Here is a 19,225-nt window from a genome sequence, read left to right as displayed (position 1 = left end):
CCTCTCAACTAGTGATTTCCATTCTGCTACTACCACAGTTTGGCTTACTCCTTCGTCTACAATAGTCACACCTCATTTCATAGGATCTCAACTATACAGTTGTGTACTACAGACAAAATATCTTCATTTGCTTTAAAATGATACAAGAAAAGAATAGATCAAGGTTTCAAGTTTACGGAAAACCATACTGCAACAATTGACCAATATAAATAGTTCTTAATACTTGTTTATTCTGTTTTATTCAGATAATAACACTAAGAATCCTAACACATGTTCCCCTATATTCTCCTTATGCTAGTTTTCTGGCCTTTAAGTAAAAACATCTCAAAGTCAACAATTAGTTTTATAGCCACTGTTCCTATCAAATGGTGATACACCAAAATCCCAATTCTCATGAATTTTAACATATTCAAAGTACATTATTTAACCTAAGACTGAAAAAACTGTGCCTTAACTTTATTAAAAAAGATAGCCACATCAGTTTAATTACATATGTGGTACTACCTATTCAATTTATTAAAAATTGTAATAAACATAATAGTAAACTAGTGCTCCAAACTTAGGCTGTGCATGGGAAGACACTATAAGGAGACACAAGAGACTGCCTTGCAATACAAGTACAGATTCTTTCTACAGAGATGGAGAAAGAAAAGGACAAATCTAGTTGTCTAAAGACAATTCACTGTACACATTTTATTTACAGTTTTGTACACTGTCTTAGTATGAATGGGACTGCTTTTCCACTTGAGCCATTTGTAACCAAAGCAAATAACCTACGTAATACAAAGTGTTAAAGTACAGCATAAAGATACAAAAGCAGACATACTAATTCTACTTAGGAATGTAATTATGGTGTTACATTTTTATAGTCCACAATTATGTTTAGGGATCACACAGACATAGATCACTGATTTGAATGAAATGCATAAATTTGTAGCAAAGCTTTGTAGTTACAAAAAAACAAAAAATTACCAAAGAATGCACAAATTTAATGTTTATTCCACCTTTCTGTCATATTCCTGGATCCTTCACCAATGTTACATGAGGAAAAAAACAAAAGCAAAACAAATGAAAAACTGAAATCAGAATCACTAATGTTATCAAGGAGGGAAGCAAATAAATTAAACTCTAGCAGCCATCAGCAAGAGGACAGCAAGGAGAATGCTGGGAAAGGAAACGAGGTTGCTAGAAAACTGTACTCAGACTCTCACCAGCAAAACACGCTCCTGCACGGAGTGGAACAGAAACAGATCTTTTCCTGCTAAGGTAACAGAAATGCACGTTCTTTTTCGAATACTGTGAAAAGGCAAATGTGTGTATCATGGTAATTCTAACCAGCTGTTACGGTGTGGGCCAGGAACACATCTGCGGGTTCTGGGGTGACGTATACTGTAATTCTTTGATTGGGATAGTGGACACATTAGCAAAAATTGGGGGCAGGGGGACGGGGGAGAAATGAACAGAGGTACAAGACAAAGGCGAATGAGACTTCTCTTATATCTTAGCAACATTTAGATGGAATCAAACTTCAGTGCAGTCCACTCTGCTTGGATGAGGCTTTGGTTCAGCTCCCAATCTCGATTGCGTGACGCAGTCTCCTGTGAGAACACTCAGGTGTCTTCTTAAACAACAAACCTATTTTTAGTGGTGGAGCCGCTCTTCGTAGCTGTGTCTGCGTGGGACTGATAACCAATCACTATCTTTGGAGGAAGTCCTAACCTTTCCTTGTATACCCTCCTGGAAGACAAAGAAAACAAAAGGACCATTAATTCTTCTTTTAAAAAGTTTTTAAAAAGTATTTGATAAATTCATATATTAGTCTTTACATAAAAATGCTCACAGGAAGCAAAACAAAATATTCATTCATTTTCTTTCAGCATAACTAGCAAAATTAAAAATTAGTATTTACTTTCACAACCATACTTAAATCACTTTACAAATATTTGCAATCCCACCAAGTCTGTGTAAGGTACTATGATTATTATTACTAAATCAGTAGTGAACAAAGTAGGATCAGTCTATGAGCTCAAAGCACTGGTAGTTTTACAAATCTATAACCATAAATAGCAATGATGAAATAATCACACATATACTTCACTTATTTAAAAATAACAAATAGCCGGGCAGTGGTGGCACATGCCTTTAATCCCAGCACTCGGGAGGCAGAGCCAGGCGGATCTTTGTGAGTTCAAGGCCAGCCTGGTCTACTGAGCGAGATCCAGGAAAGGTGCAAAGCTACACAGAGAAACCCTGTCTCGAAAAACCAAAAACACACAAAAAAAGCACACATTTCCTTTCATTCCTCTATCTAAAAGGTTAAAACTAAAGTGGGTGTAGTGTCATAAGCCTAGAATCCCAGCATCCATGAGATTAAAAAAAAAAAAAGAGAGAAATTTCTTACATATGAATTCTATTCTGCCTATATACAAATAACTTCACAACCCAATTTTCAAATTCACTGTGATTACTTTAAAAAGAAAATGTTGTGTGTACTAAATAGCATTAAGAATATGAGTAAGAGCAATATAAATCACAGGATCTAATCTACAGTATTAAGAGAAATTAATTAAAATTCTAAATAAGTTTTTTTTTTAAATAACTAATCTGTCAACTAGTATGAGAAGACATTGTAACAGTTTTTTAATATATACTTTACCATTAAATATGCATTCACAAAAAAAGAAAGGAAGGAGGGAAGGGAGAAAGGAAGGAAGCAACAAGTAGTTTGAGTATCCCAACTGAAAGCATAAAAAGACTATTTTCAGCTGGGCCTCAGGTGATGCACACTTTTAATCTCAGCGCTTGGGAGGCAGAGGCAGACAGATCTCTGTGAGTTCAAAGTCAGCCTGGTCTACAAAGTGAGTTCCAGTTCTAGAGCTACAGAGAAACCCTGTTGGGATAAACAAAATAAACACAAAAGAAATTCCTTGAAAAACTGAGGCTGTTTTAGATTCTAAGACCTCTAAAACTAACACATAATAAAACACCTGTAACAAACTCATTAATTTCTGCTTTTTAAAGAAATACAATATTCCTATAAGTAAATATTGATACTGAAAGATGAGAAACGACAATTCAACAATGAATCTCTTTCTTATAAATCTCACTTCGAATCAAACTTGATTCTTCTTTTTACATATCACCAAAGAGAATTCTAGCAAAACTGATGGGGCAGGGGCATTAACTTAGGACTGTCAAAGAAGTAGGTAAGCAGAGCAAACGCACCCTATGTGTGTGACTGCGTCTCTGTTTTCACATTCAGTAGTCCATATTGCTATCTTATCACCTTTAGCTCTAACATTAACAACAGCTCCACATACATCATCGCTGTAGTCATCAAAAGATTCTCCAATAAGGCACAGCAGCTAAAGAAAAAAAGAGTCCAAATTACATCAAACACATCATCAACATCATACAAGAAAGCAAAGGTCTCTTTTCTAGATGTAAAGTTATAAAACTATTTTAAATCAAGAGTTGACTTCTTAAACTGGTCAGGCAGAGGCAGCACTGCCTAGTCTGAAGTCATCTTGATCTAGAGACAAAAACCAAAGCTGATAGAAAATAAAAAGAACTGATCCTTTGCTGTTTTGTTGGGGATGAAGACAGGACACGCATGCACGGCAAACCAATGGAAGGAAGAGGACAATCTGCAGGAGTTAAGGTTTCCTCCTTCCACCATGTAAGTCCTGGGAACTGAACTCAAGCTGTTAAGACTTGGCAGCAAGCACTCTGACCAGTGGAGCCACAGACCAACTTAAGAACTGACTTTTAAAACGTTTGAATTTTACTCATTTATATCGTTTTTTGCCTTGGCTTAAAAAACTTCAAATGTTTTAACTTTTTCTGCAAACTTTTTTGGGCACACATAAAAGTGATCTCATTAATATCCATCTATCTGATTAGCTGCTTACTTTCTTAGTACAGCCGATTGGAGAAGATGGAGTTAATGTCAATCACTTTTTATCTGACTTGCAGAATAATAAAAATCATTCACGGGACTCACATGTCTGTGATAGTCACATGACAGAAAAGAAAGTATTTACCAAACAGCACACTGCTTCTAGAAGAATGCCAGCACTCAAAGGCTAGAGGCAGTAGGATGCTATGCAATAAAACACTGCCTTTGCGGAGCTAGGGTTGGTGATTATTATTCAGCAGGAAAGGTCACACCTAGGCATACCTAAGAACTTCCCTTCATTTTCCTCGATGTACTCTTATTTTATAGGCATTTCTGTATTAGTCTAAAAGGTAGCGGGTTTCCCCATGGCACCTTCACACTGTCACCACAATGTTCTCACTTCCACTTCCCACCCTCTCCCTTTAGTCCATCCTTGTACTTTCCCACTGCATCTATTCACTGTCCTATTTCCCACCTCATTAGGTCTGTTTAGTAGTTTCATGACCTACAAACACACATTATTAAAACAAACAAACACACATATGTATTTTAAACCTAAGTTCCACATACAAGAGGAAACATGCCATATTTTTCTTTCCAAGTCTGGCTTATTTTGCTTAACACAATACTTTCCAGTTGCACTAAAAAACAAAAACAAAAACAAACCCCATAAAATGCTTCAGGAATTTGCATGTCATCCTTGCACAAGGACCACACTAATTTGTATGTTGTTCAGATTTTAGCATACACAATGCCATGTGAGCACCACAAGGACTTTTCTAGAATAGGTAGCCTGAACAAGCAAAGAAAAGAACATCCCAAAGCTGGTCTAGAATTTGAAAGCCTTACTGTCTCTAGCCAAAAGCGATCGAGGTCACTTCGTCTCTGCTGTTTGTTCAATGTAATTAGCCATCTTCCTCCCCGCTTGTTTTTCTCATCTTCCCACATCGGCTCAATACCATCCTACAAAGTAAGAGCACAATTAGAATCCCCAAGCAACGGCACTGACAACTTTCCTTTATTCCCTACACCCCTGCCGATGGTACAGCCTTTCAAAGTTCACGGAATTACGTGCCAGAGGCATGCGACTACGGAAGAGAACCATTGCATCACTTAACTACCAAATCTCCAGGTTCCACTTCATCTGAGGAGTCTTAAAATTCCTCAGAAGCAGACACCTTTTAGAAGCTACATTAAAAATTATTTCATATGAGCCAATGAAGGACCTATCCGCACCTAGGTCTGTTTATAAATATCTCATGGGTTTAAAAGTAGCTGACAAAGTCAGTCTGCTCAAGTATACCCAGGAAGGGCCACACAGGACTAGCAAGGCTCAAAGTCAATCCCAGGATGTGCCCATGAGTAACTAAGTCACACCAGAATACTGTACTCAAGCCTGGTAAAGCCAACTGCCTGAATTTATGGCCAGTTTTTACAAATACCTGAATGGTCTGGTCCTGTAATAAATATAAACAATTGTTGATTAGGCATACCTTAAAAAGTGAGTAGTCACAGCCAGGCATTAAATTACTAGACAACTGGATATGGTTGTATAGACTAGGTAAAAGAAAATAATAATTAAAAACATAATATGTAATGCAGGATTTGGGTGCTTACATAGATACACACACACACACACACACACACACACTTGGAAAATTTGAAAAAAAAAAAAAAACAGAAGTTCATGTATATTTGTTTTTCTTTTTTACTCTAATTTCTGAAATGGACAAAACAGGTCTAAATAATGATTACATTCAAAGAAATTTATAAATTTCTACAAAGAACTATCTCAAATGACTTTATTCTAACAAAAATATTTCAATACATTTGTTAATTCATACATCTGCATTTAAGAAAATGAAAATAAATCACCAGACCACATGGTTCAATCAACATTAACACCCCAGCAAGTGTCCAACTGTATGTAAACACAATAGTGGTTCTCCAACTCCAAAAATGATTCCAGACCAGTCAGCACCTGGATGTTGGGGGGACTCCGACACATACCAGGCTCACAGCCAAATAACAATTGGACCTGTATTTCTGAGCTATTTCCCAAATACTTAAGCCATGGAACAGTATTTGAGATGTTTGATATTCAATGCCTGAAGGTAGGAGACCATATCACTTATCTCTTGTAGAGTAAAACTGATTTTAAACATTGGTAACAGTATTTGCCTATCTCCAACATCAGACTGCAGAGATTATCTTAGCTACAGGCCTGCAAACTTTCAATGGCATTATACAAGGCATCTTCTCCTGTTCTGACTTTAACTTTGTCTAGGAATATTTCAGATAATTTTAAGAAAGAATTCTTTCTTATCACATTATACAGTATAATCTGGCTTGAATAAGATATTATTATGAACAAGGTATCTAATAGTTCACTATTCCCAAACCACAACCCCAAGAGTCTTAAGATTACATAGACTAGATTAAAGCAAATGGACTAAAGTATTGTTCATATAAAATCTACTAGAAAGGAACGATAAATAAAGAAGTAGCCTAATATGTACAGAAAGGAAAGGATTCTTTCCAATCTCTCAGTTACAGTACCCAATGATTTCGCTTACACAACTAGAGGACAAATTAGAAACACAATTATATAAACTTGTAAAAGCCAAACAATCCACATTAAGTGCATGTGACTGAGGGTGGGGGTTCAAGACCCTTCTTTTCCTTAGTAGGAAACTAGAGCTTCTTTGTGTGTGTGCAAAGGCTTCATAGTTACTCAAGAGTCTTGGAGTAAACACAATTAGAGTATAAAAACCACTTGATTTCAATAATTTCAATTAACTAGACAACTACCTCTATTAATTAGCAAAACTTAAATATACTTGTATCACAAAAAAGAAAATACCAGAATGTTCTTAGTAGAAAAAAGTGAATTCAACAGTTTTATTTACTCTATATACTATGCCTTTTTCAATGATGCAATGTATATCAAATGTCTATTATAGGCCAAGCATTAGAAATACACTGATTATTGACTGCCCTTGAAAAAACATACAGCTATGAATTATATGACTACAATCCATTCTTTTGTGTGAGCAAGCAGACTTACATAAAAATGTTAAGAATCACTAAATTCAGTATGTATATAAACCTAACATAAATATAGAGGTAACTCAAGGCTCTCTAAAATTTTGCCTTTCATATTCTCAAATACTATTTCCCTATATATTCTCCAAGGAAATCAAGACTAACTTTGAAGGAGCTGGGATACAGCTCAATGGTACAGCATTTGCCTATCATATTTAAGGTTCTGAATTTAATCTTCAGAAAACAATCGATTTCAAAGTTTCTAAGGCATGGGTAGTGTATGTCTGCTATGCCTTGGAGGCAAGTTTTACAATGCTAGGACATCCTCAACAACTCAGATATATCCTGTCTCAAACAAACACACACTTTTCAAAAAAGACTTGCAGTTTATATTCCATATTCCATTTTTAAATCTTGTAAAAGTTTATGATTCCAAGTCAACTTTTTTCTAAACTGAAAACTAAACTTAAAATAAATTCAATTACTCTTCTTTTACAAATTACAGTAAAATTGATGAACTAACATCATAGACACCATCATTCTTGACATGTCTCTGAATTTTAATTAGTGTACCTTCTGACCCCTGAGCAGGACAATTCCAGATACTGCACTGAAAACTGTTTGCAGAGACAAGGCTCTGGGACCCAGTTAGGACACAAATATATCTAGCACAGTGGAACAAATTCCAACAATGTCAAAAATCCCAAGGCATTAAAGAGGATTCTCACAGGAAGATGAGGAATAGAGATTATGCAAACCTCAAGAGCTAACCATAATGAACCTGTTTCTTTTATGTTGTTTGTGTGTGTGGGGGGGTGCTGGACATCAAATATAGGGCTTTTGTATTTACCAAAAAATGTATAATAAAGCATAATCACCAAACATTTGTGAGACAAATGAACTTCATCTTTCATTTTGTGAACGATGTAAGATGAAAAAAAGCATACAACTTAAAAATATAAATATCTTAAAATAAAATTACTTACGCCCAAAAGTCTTCAACAGTATCAAACTTAGAGATCAATCGAAGGTTTGCTTGCCAAGTTTTGCTTTTATCATTTTTAAAAAACCAGAGTGCCCACCTAAAAATAAAAAGCCAGCATATAAAAAATAGTTGTTTACTCATATTCAGAGAAGATTTATTTACCAGTCAAAAAGTAAGTGTCCATCAGTAAGAAGATGATGGAAAAACGTAGTACAGAATGGAAAACTAATCAGCCCCAAAGAGGAAATTCTGACACGCAGCACAACAAGGAGAAGTCCAAGGACATGGAACTGTGTGAAATAATACAACCCTCAACACATACACACATACACACACACACACACTCCTCTACGGCCCCACTTACATGAGGTATCTAAGGAAGTCAGAGTCGGAGACCACAGTGGTGCCAAGGACTGGAGAGAGCAGTGCCGGCAACTTCTTTAAGTAACTAGTGTTAGTTTACCAGACGAAAAGGGCTAAGGAAACAGCACGGCAGCACATGGCTCACAGTGGGAGCCTGGAGACTGAGTTTGGACAACTGGAACCCATGTAGGCCAGTTCTGGTTTGTCCTGTGACCTCATGTTTGTGCTGTGACACATGAAAACCTTTACATATATAGACATACATACACAAAAATAAATAATTTCATACAATACAACGGGGCGGGGGAGGGGGAGGGAGGTCTGAGACAGGGTTTCTCTGTGTAGCCCTAGCTGTTCTGAAATTCTCTTTGTAGACCAGGCTGGCCTTGAACTCAGAGACTGCCTTTCTCCATACTAAGACAAAAGGCATGAGCCACCATGCCTGGCTCTAAAGTACATTTTTTAAAGATGAAAATAGGTGAATGCAAACCCATTACTAAGCTGTAGATTTTAAAAAGTTAAGAGGGGCGTGACAGGTGGCTCAGTGGTTGAAAGCTCTGCCTACTCTTGCAGAGGACCCAGAGAAATTATTGAAAACAAAGTGATATAATCAGAAAGCCATTAGCATATACTTATTTTAAAAATTACTACATGGTAATGTTTTACTAAGACTGACAGGAAATCCAGAAGCCAAAGGAAGCTGGGCAGTGGTGGCGCATGCCTTTAATCCCAGCCCTCGGTAGGCAGAGACGGTGGATCTCTGTGAATTCGAGGCCACTCTGATTACAGACTGAGTTCTAGGACAGGCTCCAAAACTACACAGAGAAACCCTGTCTCGAAAAACAAAACAAAAAAACAAAACAACAACAACTACAAAAAGTACAGAAGCCACGGGGAAAAATCCTATTTGCCTACATAAATATTAAAATCCTTTAAAATCAAATCACATATAATTCCAGAGAACCTAAAAAGTAAACTGGAACTGCATTTTACTGATTTAATATCCCTACTATTTGAATGTCTGGAAATCAACTTGAAAGATAATCCAATAGGGCAAAAAGTAAATCCAAAAGTAAAAACACAGAATGGATGGTAAAGAGTATGGAAATGTTCTGAAACTTCAATAAAGAAGTACATACTTAGTAAGAACACCTCACTTCCTACTTCAGACTGGTACCCATCTGGTCAGAACAACTCATGCTCAGGTGGGTACACACAACAGCTCTGGATCATACACACCACCTTTAACAAAGAGGAGGAAGGCAAACATACTACCAGAGAAAGCAAACACACTTTATACACAGTGCCCCCGCTCATCATTAAATCCTGTAACTGTTAAGGGTTTATAGGAAAACACAGAAACTACCAAATTTATGGTAAGTAATGATTCAAGTATCAAAAAGCACTTTATAGTATTTTCCCAAATGGCATACTTTAGAGAAAAAGATTAGACCCTATAGAGAAACTGAAATCTCTTTAGAGATCTCACGAGGATTGAGTAAATCTGTTTATACTTTTCCACGATCTCACATTTCTTTGGAGTATTGAAGGTGTACTGGATTACCTTTCTCCATAATGACAGCAAAACTAATAGCTGTGTTCTGACGACTAAATGGAAGAGTTAGCTCTCTGTGTGATGTAAGTTGTCTGCATGTATGTCTGTGCAACATGTGAATATCTGGTTGAAGGTGAGATTGGATCCCCTGAAACTGGAGCTACTGATGGTTGTGAAATGCCACCTCAGTCCTGAGAAGCAAACTTGGGTCCCCTGCAAGAGCAGCTTGAGCCTGTAACTACTGAGCTCCAACTCCTAGCATTAGTGTTCATAAAATACCAGGAAATGGGCAAAAATGAACCTAAGGATTTAGGTGCTCTGCTGTCCCCTTGAATTTTATCAAGTCACGTTGAATCCTTTTTTATTTATGATTCGTTTTTACAAAACTGAGTTCTAAACCCTGTGATTTACACTTGCTAGGCAAACGTTCTACTACTGAGCTACATCCCTAGTCTTCAACTTATTTTACTTGTAAGACACCTTATTAAGGAAAGACCATTTAGGGACAATAACAATCCTCACCATCATATAGAATTAATTATGTTCCTCACTGAGGGTTACACTGAAATCAAAGGGTCTCTCCTAGGAAAAAAACTCTTATCAGTTACATTTTAACTATCATTTTAGTATGTCAACAATATGATAATGAAGGACAAAAATATAACAATAAATTACAAATAGGCCTGCAGGCTTTCAAAGTAAATTCAGTAAAAAAACAAAAAACAAAAACCTGCCTCAGGCAAACATAGAAACCAGGAAGAAACCAGACCCTCAGAAGTCAGTTCCAGTTTACTTTTCTCCAGGTTCATTTACATTTGGAGTTTCCATGTTCTTCCCACCACCAGTTTTCAGTGAAAAAAAAAAACGGTTTTCATCACATAATCTGACAAGGCAGTAACTAGACCCAACACCAACTGGCACGTCTAGGTGAAGCTCGAGAAAACCTTCTAAGGACTACATCCATCTTCTCCCTTCTTTGTCCCCTCTCCTAGCTCCTCTCACACCAACCTCCTCTATCTAACCTTCACACCCACCTCTCCCTCTCAATCTGCCTTCGCTGCCCATCTCTCTGAATGTCCTATACACTTTTCAAATGCTCCAACTTCTCATTCCTTCACCTACACGTTACTAAAAACCCTGAAGTCAGCAAGGCTTATTTTAATTGTCCAACCCAACAGAGGCTGTGAAACCTTGAATAAGCCATGTTCCTGGTTCCTGTGGCCCTCCACTCTGTCCTGTCTTTATGACTATATCCACAGAAATCCCTGTGGGCGGGTACCTGAGAATATATATCTAAAACCAGCCATATCTAACTTTTCTGGGTACCACACCCTTATTACCTGTGTCAGAAAGCTTACCTGTTTTGTAGAGGGTGTTTAATATAGTGCTCTGGGTTGGCAACCTCCTGATTAGATTCTGTTTTCTCCTCTTCCACAGGTGGGGGATTAGTAGTAGGGGTGGTTTCCTAGTGGAAAACAATATAAAGTAGGATTTTAAGGTTTTTAAACAAAACCACAATAAAATCAATACTATAAACAAGATTGATACAACAAATTAAGAGCACATAATTTCACAGAGTAGACAACAGACCAAGCTCTAGGACAATCAGACCACTCTAGCTCTTCATTAAGACAAAAAGGCTTCTCAAATTTAAGTGATTTTTATAAAAATCATTACCCTCCTATTTGTACATTTTTTAGATCATCAGAGATTATGGATAAAATTCAGTGACCCAACTTTCTTATGTTAAAATATTTTATATTATTTTATATTAAATAAAATACGTAAAGGTTAATGACATAGATCAGTGGTAAAGCGTATGTCTAGCTTGCGTGGGGCAGTGTGTTCTATTCCCGAGTCCACAAAGAAAAGGTAAAGAAGTTCTCTATGTTATGGAGGTAGACTGGGGAAAGGTTTAAAGCTGTATTTTGGCAAGTTAACAGCTATATTGATATAATGAAAAACAATAAAAAAGCAGTTTTTAAGTGATCAAGTCAGCAATAGAGTCCCTTCATAACTTTGTGTCAGACTCATTGCTTGAAAGAATAGCTGTTTGGAATTTTCAACAGGCAATAATGAAAGAAGGTGGAATTATATTCTTAGACTTAAGACTTTATTCTTCTTTTAGGTAAGGCATAATTAATACTGTCACCAAAACTGAAAAAGGAGCGTGGGAATAATGTAAAATATTTACCATTTTGCCCCTTGCTGTTCCTCAGCCTGCAATAAACTAGTTTTAACAGTTACAAACAGCCAAAGAAAGGCATTAGAAGCTAAAGCAAAAGCTAGAACACATATGCATACACACACACTCGCTTTAACAATACTTGGTTATTAGATTTTATTTCTTAAGATTTATTTTTATATGTATGAGTGCTTTGCCTGCATGTATGTGTGTGCATCACAAGAATGCAATGCTTACTAGAGGCCAGAACAAGCTATTGTTGGCATCCACATGAATACTGGAAGAGAACCTGGGTCCTCTGGAAGAGCAGTCAGTGAGTGCTCTTAACTCCTCAGCCATCTCTCAGCTTCAATTCTTTTAGGGTTTTGTTTTTTTGTAGGTTTTTCATTCTTTTAAAAAATTTTTAATTTTATATGCATTGGTGTTTTGCCTGTGTAAGTCTGTGTGATGATGTTGGATCCCCTGGAAACTGGAGTTACAGACAGTTATGAGCTTCCATGTGGGTGCTGGGAATTGAACCTGGATCCTCTTGAAGAACAGCCAGTGCTCTTAACTGCTGAGCCATCTCTCCAGGCCCTCAGCTTCAATTCTTAATATTTTTATTTAATATATATATTCCTCAACACTGGGCATCAAACCTAAGGCCTTGTGTGTATGAGGCAACGCCAAATTACACTCCCAGGCCAGCTACCAGCTTTCAACTGACCCATTCAAAGAGATGTATACACTAAAAGACCTCACATTAGAAGCAATAAATACTCAATTTAAAGGATACTTTTTAAAATCAGCCTCTAACATGTGCAGAGATTTTTTTCATCACAAGCATTTGAGTTCAGTACTTCTATAGTGAGAAAAGAAACAAGAAGACAGGACTACCCAGAAGTTGTGGGCCAGCTAGCTTTGAGAATGAAGATACAGGGGTAGGGCGCGCGCGCGCACACGCACACACACACACACACACACACACACACACACTATACAAGACACCATAAAAAATAAGTAAAGAGGCTGGTCAGATAGTTCAGCAGGTTTGTCAACCTGAGTTCAAACCCTGGGTACCCACATGGTAGCAGACAACTGGTTCCTGCAAGTTCTCCTCCTGACATCCATGTTTCCCCTCTACATATACACAAGGAAGTAAATATAAAAAATACATAGAGAATTCATTCAGCATCAACTGTGCTTGATTCTGTCCATGGATTACTAATGGTCATAAGCACTTAACCAGAAATTATGAACTTAGTAACTGAATAAATTTAAACCCTTATACAAAATAATCAAAGCCCTAAAATTTACATGTAGTCAACTCCTTAAAAAACAAAATCATGCCAGGCTGTGGTGGCGCATGCCTTTAATCCCAGCAGAGCCAGACAGATCTCTGTGAGTTCCAGGCCAGCCTGGTCTACAGAGAGAGATCTAGGAAGGCCAGGCACCAAAACTACACAGCGAAACCCTGTCTCAAAACAAAACAAAACAAAAACATTCTTATTTTCTCATTAGCCAATTTAAGTCTGAACAGATAATTACAGAGAGATTTGTCCTGATCGTGTGCCAGGCAGGACCAGGAAAACTACAGCTACAAACGGCGCCCAAGAGTTTCCACCTAAAACCTGAGAAAAAAAGATTCTAAAACAGAGCTAAAAACAGCTTCCTAGTTGTCTCTCTTAAGTTAGCGACAGCCTGCGGGCTTGAGCTACTATGATGGGTTCCTCGTGTGCACCTTTGACCAGCAGTATGAAATGAGGTGTCTACAAGCAGCACATTCTGCTGAGTAGTGGATTTCGTCTTTGCTAGTACCCCCCACCCCCCAAAAAAAGGTTTCTGAGCTACACACTGCTTTGATAGAAGCATAGACCCACTGTTTCTAAGAGTCGACGGCTCCCAGAGCTGTCAGTAAAGTACCACCGCCATGTTGGGAAGCTGAGGTGGGCGGAGCCACCAGCCAAAGGTGCTATTTTAGCCCTAGTAATGCTGCAGTTTAAAACAATAGATTCGCAATGAGACAGATTCAGATGGAACAAGACTTTAAATGCTTTACAATGTGTGTAAAATGTATGTAGGCTTGGAAGAGAGAAAAGAAATATATGTAGTTATATAAACAAATACTTTTTAAAAATAAAGTTTTTAAAGAGACAGTAAAGGCAGTATAAAAAAATAAGCCATGTAATGATGGGTATTATACAGAGAATCTGGATTGTGTTGTCTTTGGGATTTTTAACTGCAGAAAAGCTTTTGATTGTAAAAGCTGTTGATTAAGCCAATATGTATATTTTAAAGATACCTTGACTTCAAAATTTGGATCTAAGGATATGTTGCTTTGGAAAGAAAGGAGGCTCTGCTTTTGTTTCCACAGAAAGCCAGAGGTGCCGGGTGGTGGTGGCGCACACCTTTAATCCCAGCACTTGGGAGGCAGAGGCAGGGGGGTCTTTGTGGCCTCATGGCAGGCCACACCTGCCTGTAACTCCAGATCCAGGGGATCTGACACAATCACAGACAAAACACTAGAGCACATAAAAATAAATAAATATGAGCAAAAATAAAAAAGCTGTAAGGAAAAATTAAGCTTACTTATCTGCCAATCAAATATTACAAGGTAAAGAACTTTCTTTTTTCTTTTCTTTTTTTTTTTTTGGTTTTGAGACAGGGTTTCTCTGTAGCTTTGAGCCTTTCCTGGATCTCGCTCTGTAGACCAGAAAGATCTACTCACCTCTGCCTCCAGAATGCTGGGATTAAAGGCGTGCGCCACCACTGGCAAAGAATTTTCTTAAGCGACTAATGGTCAAGAGATTATAAGTCTAAAGACAACTCAGGTAACAGTTACCAAAGTCTTAACAACTGCAATTACCACTGAGATACAAATTATTTGATTTAGAAAGTTCTTAATTTATTTTATGTTTGTGAGTGTTTTGCCTGCACACATATATACATGTGTGCAATATTTTCAGAAGTCAGAAGGCATCAGATTCTCTAGAATTATAGATGCCAATGTGGGAGCTGGGGACCAGACCAAGGTCATCTGGAAGAGCAGCCAGTGCTCCTAAGCACAGAATCATCTTTCCAGGCCTTAATTTTATTTTTTTGAGACAGGGTCTCAGTATTTAACCCTGGCTGGACTGCAAGGAGACCTGCCTACTTCTGCATCCTGGGTGCCAGGATCAAAATCATATGCTACGACATGCAGCTGAACACACTTACTTTAAAGTTGCTGCCTACAGAGTAGATGGTGGAACTGCATTACATTTATATACTTAAAAACAAACTTCTTAAAATGGGCATGGTGGTTTGCATCTATAATTGAAGGACTTGGGAGGCTAAATCAAGACTCAATGTTCCAAGCCAGTCTACACTGTCTAGCCATTTTGGGGTCAGCCTGCAACTTTGTGAAACCCTGCCTTATTTAAAAAAAAAAAAAAAAAAAAAAGTCAGTGTAGCTGAGGCTGGTTTCCAACTCACTATATTATAGATGGTAACCTTCAGTGCTAGGATTCCAACTCACTACATCATAGATGGCAACCTTCAGTGCTAGGAGTGTAAGTGCACTCCACCATGCTGCCTTTCCCAACCACATCTTAAAAGGATTTTCAGGTGTGCAAATCATCTAGACAAAAACATAAAGGCTAACAATAAATTGTGGCTACTCTAAAAATAATCTAACACATTTTTAATCTAACAGACAGCCTGCCCTCAATATATAAACACAGCACAGTATATATAACAGGTGCATTTCACATAGGCAGACCAGAAAAGAAAGAGCAAAGTCATAGGATGGTGCTGTGTAATCAAAGTACTTGAGAGTCAGGTGACTCATGAAACCAGTTTGGACAGTATGCTACAGACTATGAAGGCCTCAGATGTCAAGCTAGAATTAAGTACACCTCAATGTCTACGCAGTGGAAGCCACGAACTACCCATGGCAGTAAGGGAAGAGAAAAGTATCGTCAGTTAAGTGCAAAAGAGTAAACTTGGTTTAGATCAGTTGATTATATACAGGTCAAGTAAAGGGTTGGATCCTAGGCTCAGTGCTGCTGTACCAACAGTGGAAAGTTGAAAAAGAAAGGAAAAAGCCGAGCATGAGTAGGATAAATCTAACTAGCTGGGAAAAAAAAAAACAAAAAACAAAAAACAAAACAAAACAAAAAAAAAAAAAACAAACAAACAAAAAAAAAACAAAACCCACACTCAAAACACCCACAACTCAGCCTTTTCAATACTCTTAAAAAACTAGAACATGTCGGCTGGACTGTGGTGGTGCACGCCTTTAATCCCAGCACTCTCTCAGGAGGTAGAGCCAGGTGGATCTCTGTGAATTAAAGGCCAGCCTGGGCTACAGAGCGAGATCCAAGACAGGAACCAAAACTACACAGAGAAACCTTGTCTCAAAAAACCCAAAAACTAGCACATGTCAATAAGTTAGTAATATCAATGTGTCACAGTCCTAATATTATATGGCTGAGTGTTTCCTGAGTCTACCCCATATATGTAGTATTTTCTATAATGTGATGAAATTTTACTCACTTTTATCACATCAATTTTTCATCAGTTCCCAAAATCCTGGTATGCTTGTTTATGGTTTTAAATATTCAAATCTGTCACCAACTTGCAATACAAACATGCATTTAATCATCTCTTCTGGAAATGAAGATTAGCCCTCCAAGACACTCATTTGTGTCTACCACTACCTTCACAACATCAATAACTGATGCTTTCTCTTTAGGAAAGATCACCTAACCCTTCATCTCTGTGTGAAGTGATAAAATCCCTCAGTCTAGCACACGGCTCCTCTAGCACTAATATAAATTTGAAGCAGTAACTCCAAGTGCAACCCACACACCATACTGTTGGTCTATGGGGAAGTTAAGCTATTGAAATGTAAAATAAACATTTGGGGATGTTTACAACATTTGACAGTAATTATGTATCTACTAAAATCAATCACATGCCTTTTTCATAGTATGTATCATTTTATAAAAGCAGTTCAACTTTTTTTTGGAGGCAAGGTTTCATATAGCCTAAGCTGGCCCCAAAGAGACTAGGTAGCAGACAGCAGATGAGCTTGAATTCCTGATCCTCCAGCCTCCACCATCCAAGCGCCAGGTTAACAGTTGCACTGGACTAAGCCTAGCTTCAGTCAGCAATTTAAAGAACACAAGTTTTTCACACCTATACAGTGGGCTCAATTCACATCTACAGCCATGTTATCTATCCTCAATGGAATCTCAGTTTTGCCCTTCATGTTGTGTAATTTTGCATGACAATTCTCCTGTGCCTCATTTTCCTCATCATAAATGGGCATCACACACTGGGCAGTGGTGGCGCACTTTTAATCTTAGCATTCCAGTGGCAGAGGCATGCAGATCTCTGTGAGTTTGAGGCCAGTCTGGTCTAGAGAGATTTCCAGGACTACACAGAGAATCCTTGGCTTGAAAAAGCAAAGATGGGGTCTGGGATTTAGCTCAGTGGTAGGCCCTGGGTTCGATCCTCAGCTTAAAAAAAAAAGCAAAGATGGGCATTGCAGCACTTATCTAAGAAGATTCACTGCAGGGACTAGATGAATAAATAGATGAAAAGCTTTCCTTCAACTAAGTCAGTCCACTACACACACACACACACACACACACACACACACACACACACACACTTTACCAGGGAATAACCTAAGGGCATTTCTGTTACAGATTTTGCATTTCCTTGTTGATCTAATGGTTCCACATTTATAAACTTTAAGCCTTTTAATATTAATTACATATGTATGCACATGTGGGCTTTGTTCAGATGCATGCAGGTATCCACTGAAGCCAGAGGCGATCCATTGCCAAGTGGATGTTGGGAACCAAACTTGGTTACTTTGGAAGAACAGTCCATACCCTTAGCCACTGAGCCATCTTTCCAGGCCCTTCTTTTACATTTCTTAAAAAACAAAGACACTATGCTGGGTGGTGGTGGCACAGCCTTTAATCCCAGCATTTGGGAGGAAATCTCTGAGTTAGAGGCCAGCCTGGTCTACAGGGCAAGTTCCAGTCAGAGCTACAGAAGCAAACTGAGAAACTAAAAGCTAACTATATGGTTGCATTGCTTTCCATTCTGCAAATATTTGAGGTACACTGGTTGAAGAGGTATGTTATGATTCTGACAAGAGGAAAAGAAACAGTATACACATCCTGCTTTCCTCTCCTCTACATCATGTCCACTGAATGCTTCTTGGTAGCTAGCATAAGCAATCACTTTAGCCTTCTCAGAGTAGAGAGATCCAACACTGTGACATCACTCTATAGTAATACCCAAGAGAACACCTTTTCTGTTTTGAAGCTTTAATACTTTTGGCCTCATTTTCTAGATTTTTTGCCTCGATAAATTAATGTGTGGCTAGAACATAATATGGAGCTGAACTATTTATTAACTATTTATTAACAAGGAATATAATAGATATTGAAGTCAAGCACCAAATTAAAGATCAAAGGATAGGTCTGTTGTGGGAGCCCACAGAGACTATCTAGTGAGACCTTACTTAGGGTCAGAGACTCTGAGCTTGCACTACCCAGCAGGGCTGCATAAGATGATTTGGTCACAGGCGTGTTTACCACGTGTTTAGAAGGGTCTACACTTGGCTGTACGGTGTGCTTTGATCTCAAAAGGGGGAGGTCCTTTGCCCTTCCCTTGTCATTTTCAATAAAGGACATGCTGTTGGGTACTGACCCAGGCCCTCCCGAAGCTGTCCTGTGTCTCACTGGCTAGGTCTCTTTCTATCTGATATTTCCTCATTCCTCTCTCCTCCACCTAAGAACTCTTCAAAAGGTGGGAGCCTGACTTCCATAGTCTGTCATATTTGCTCACCTACCATCCTATGATTGCAACTAACAGCTTCCATTTCCCAGGCTCTGCCTTCACTACTACAGCTTTTCTCTAGTAATATGAACTGCAATCCCAGATCTACCAACTTCTGATGGACTAGGAGGAAATATTACACAGTAGAGTACATGTAGGGGGATCTAGATATAGCCCCTACCTGACAACTCCTTTAAATTTTAGCTAGTAGGGTGAACTTTTTAAGAATAAGGATTTAAGTGACTATAAAACTCCCTATAAGCATCAATTTCTTCACTTGCAAGGAGTTGTGAGGGTTTTTAGTGATAATCCAACATTCTGACACAACTATCAACAATGACAATTGCAATTTCTCATCAGTTCTGCTGGGTG

The 19,225-nt window shown here is 38.1% G+C and overlaps 1 protein-coding gene across 1 annotated transcript in view; it reads right to left on the bottom strand.

Moving 5' to 3' along the window:
• Positions 1–208: 208 nt before the first annotated feature.
• Positions 209–19,225, bottom strand: part of Eif4e (eukaryotic translation initiation factor 4E) — a 32,078-nt gene continuing 13,061 nt past the window's right edge. Inside the window, exons 2-7 of the mRNA XM_036190939.1 lie at positions 11,205–11,311; positions 7,930–8,025; positions 5,392–5,455; positions 4,748–4,861; positions 3,226–3,365; positions 209–1,737 (exon numbers count right to left, since the gene is read on the bottom strand). Coding sequence (XP_036046832.1) covers positions 1,623–1,737; positions 3,226–3,365; positions 4,748–4,861; positions 5,392–5,455; positions 7,930–8,025; positions 11,205–11,311 — 636 coding nt within the window. The 3' untranslated portion in view covers positions 209–1,622. The remainder of the gene's footprint in view (positions 1,738–3,225; positions 3,366–4,747; positions 4,862–5,391; positions 5,456–7,929; positions 8,026–11,204; positions 11,312–19,225) is intronic.

The sequence above is a fragment of the Onychomys torridus genome, chromosome 6 (assembly GCF_903995425.1).
Source record: "Onychomys torridus chromosome 6, mOncTor1.1, whole genome shotgun sequence".
Taxonomy (NCBI): Eukaryota; Metazoa; Chordata; class Mammalia; order Rodentia; family Cricetidae; genus Onychomys; species Onychomys torridus.
Note: the sequence above shows the minus strand (reverse complement) of the source record. Positions and strands in the feature narration are given on the sequence as shown.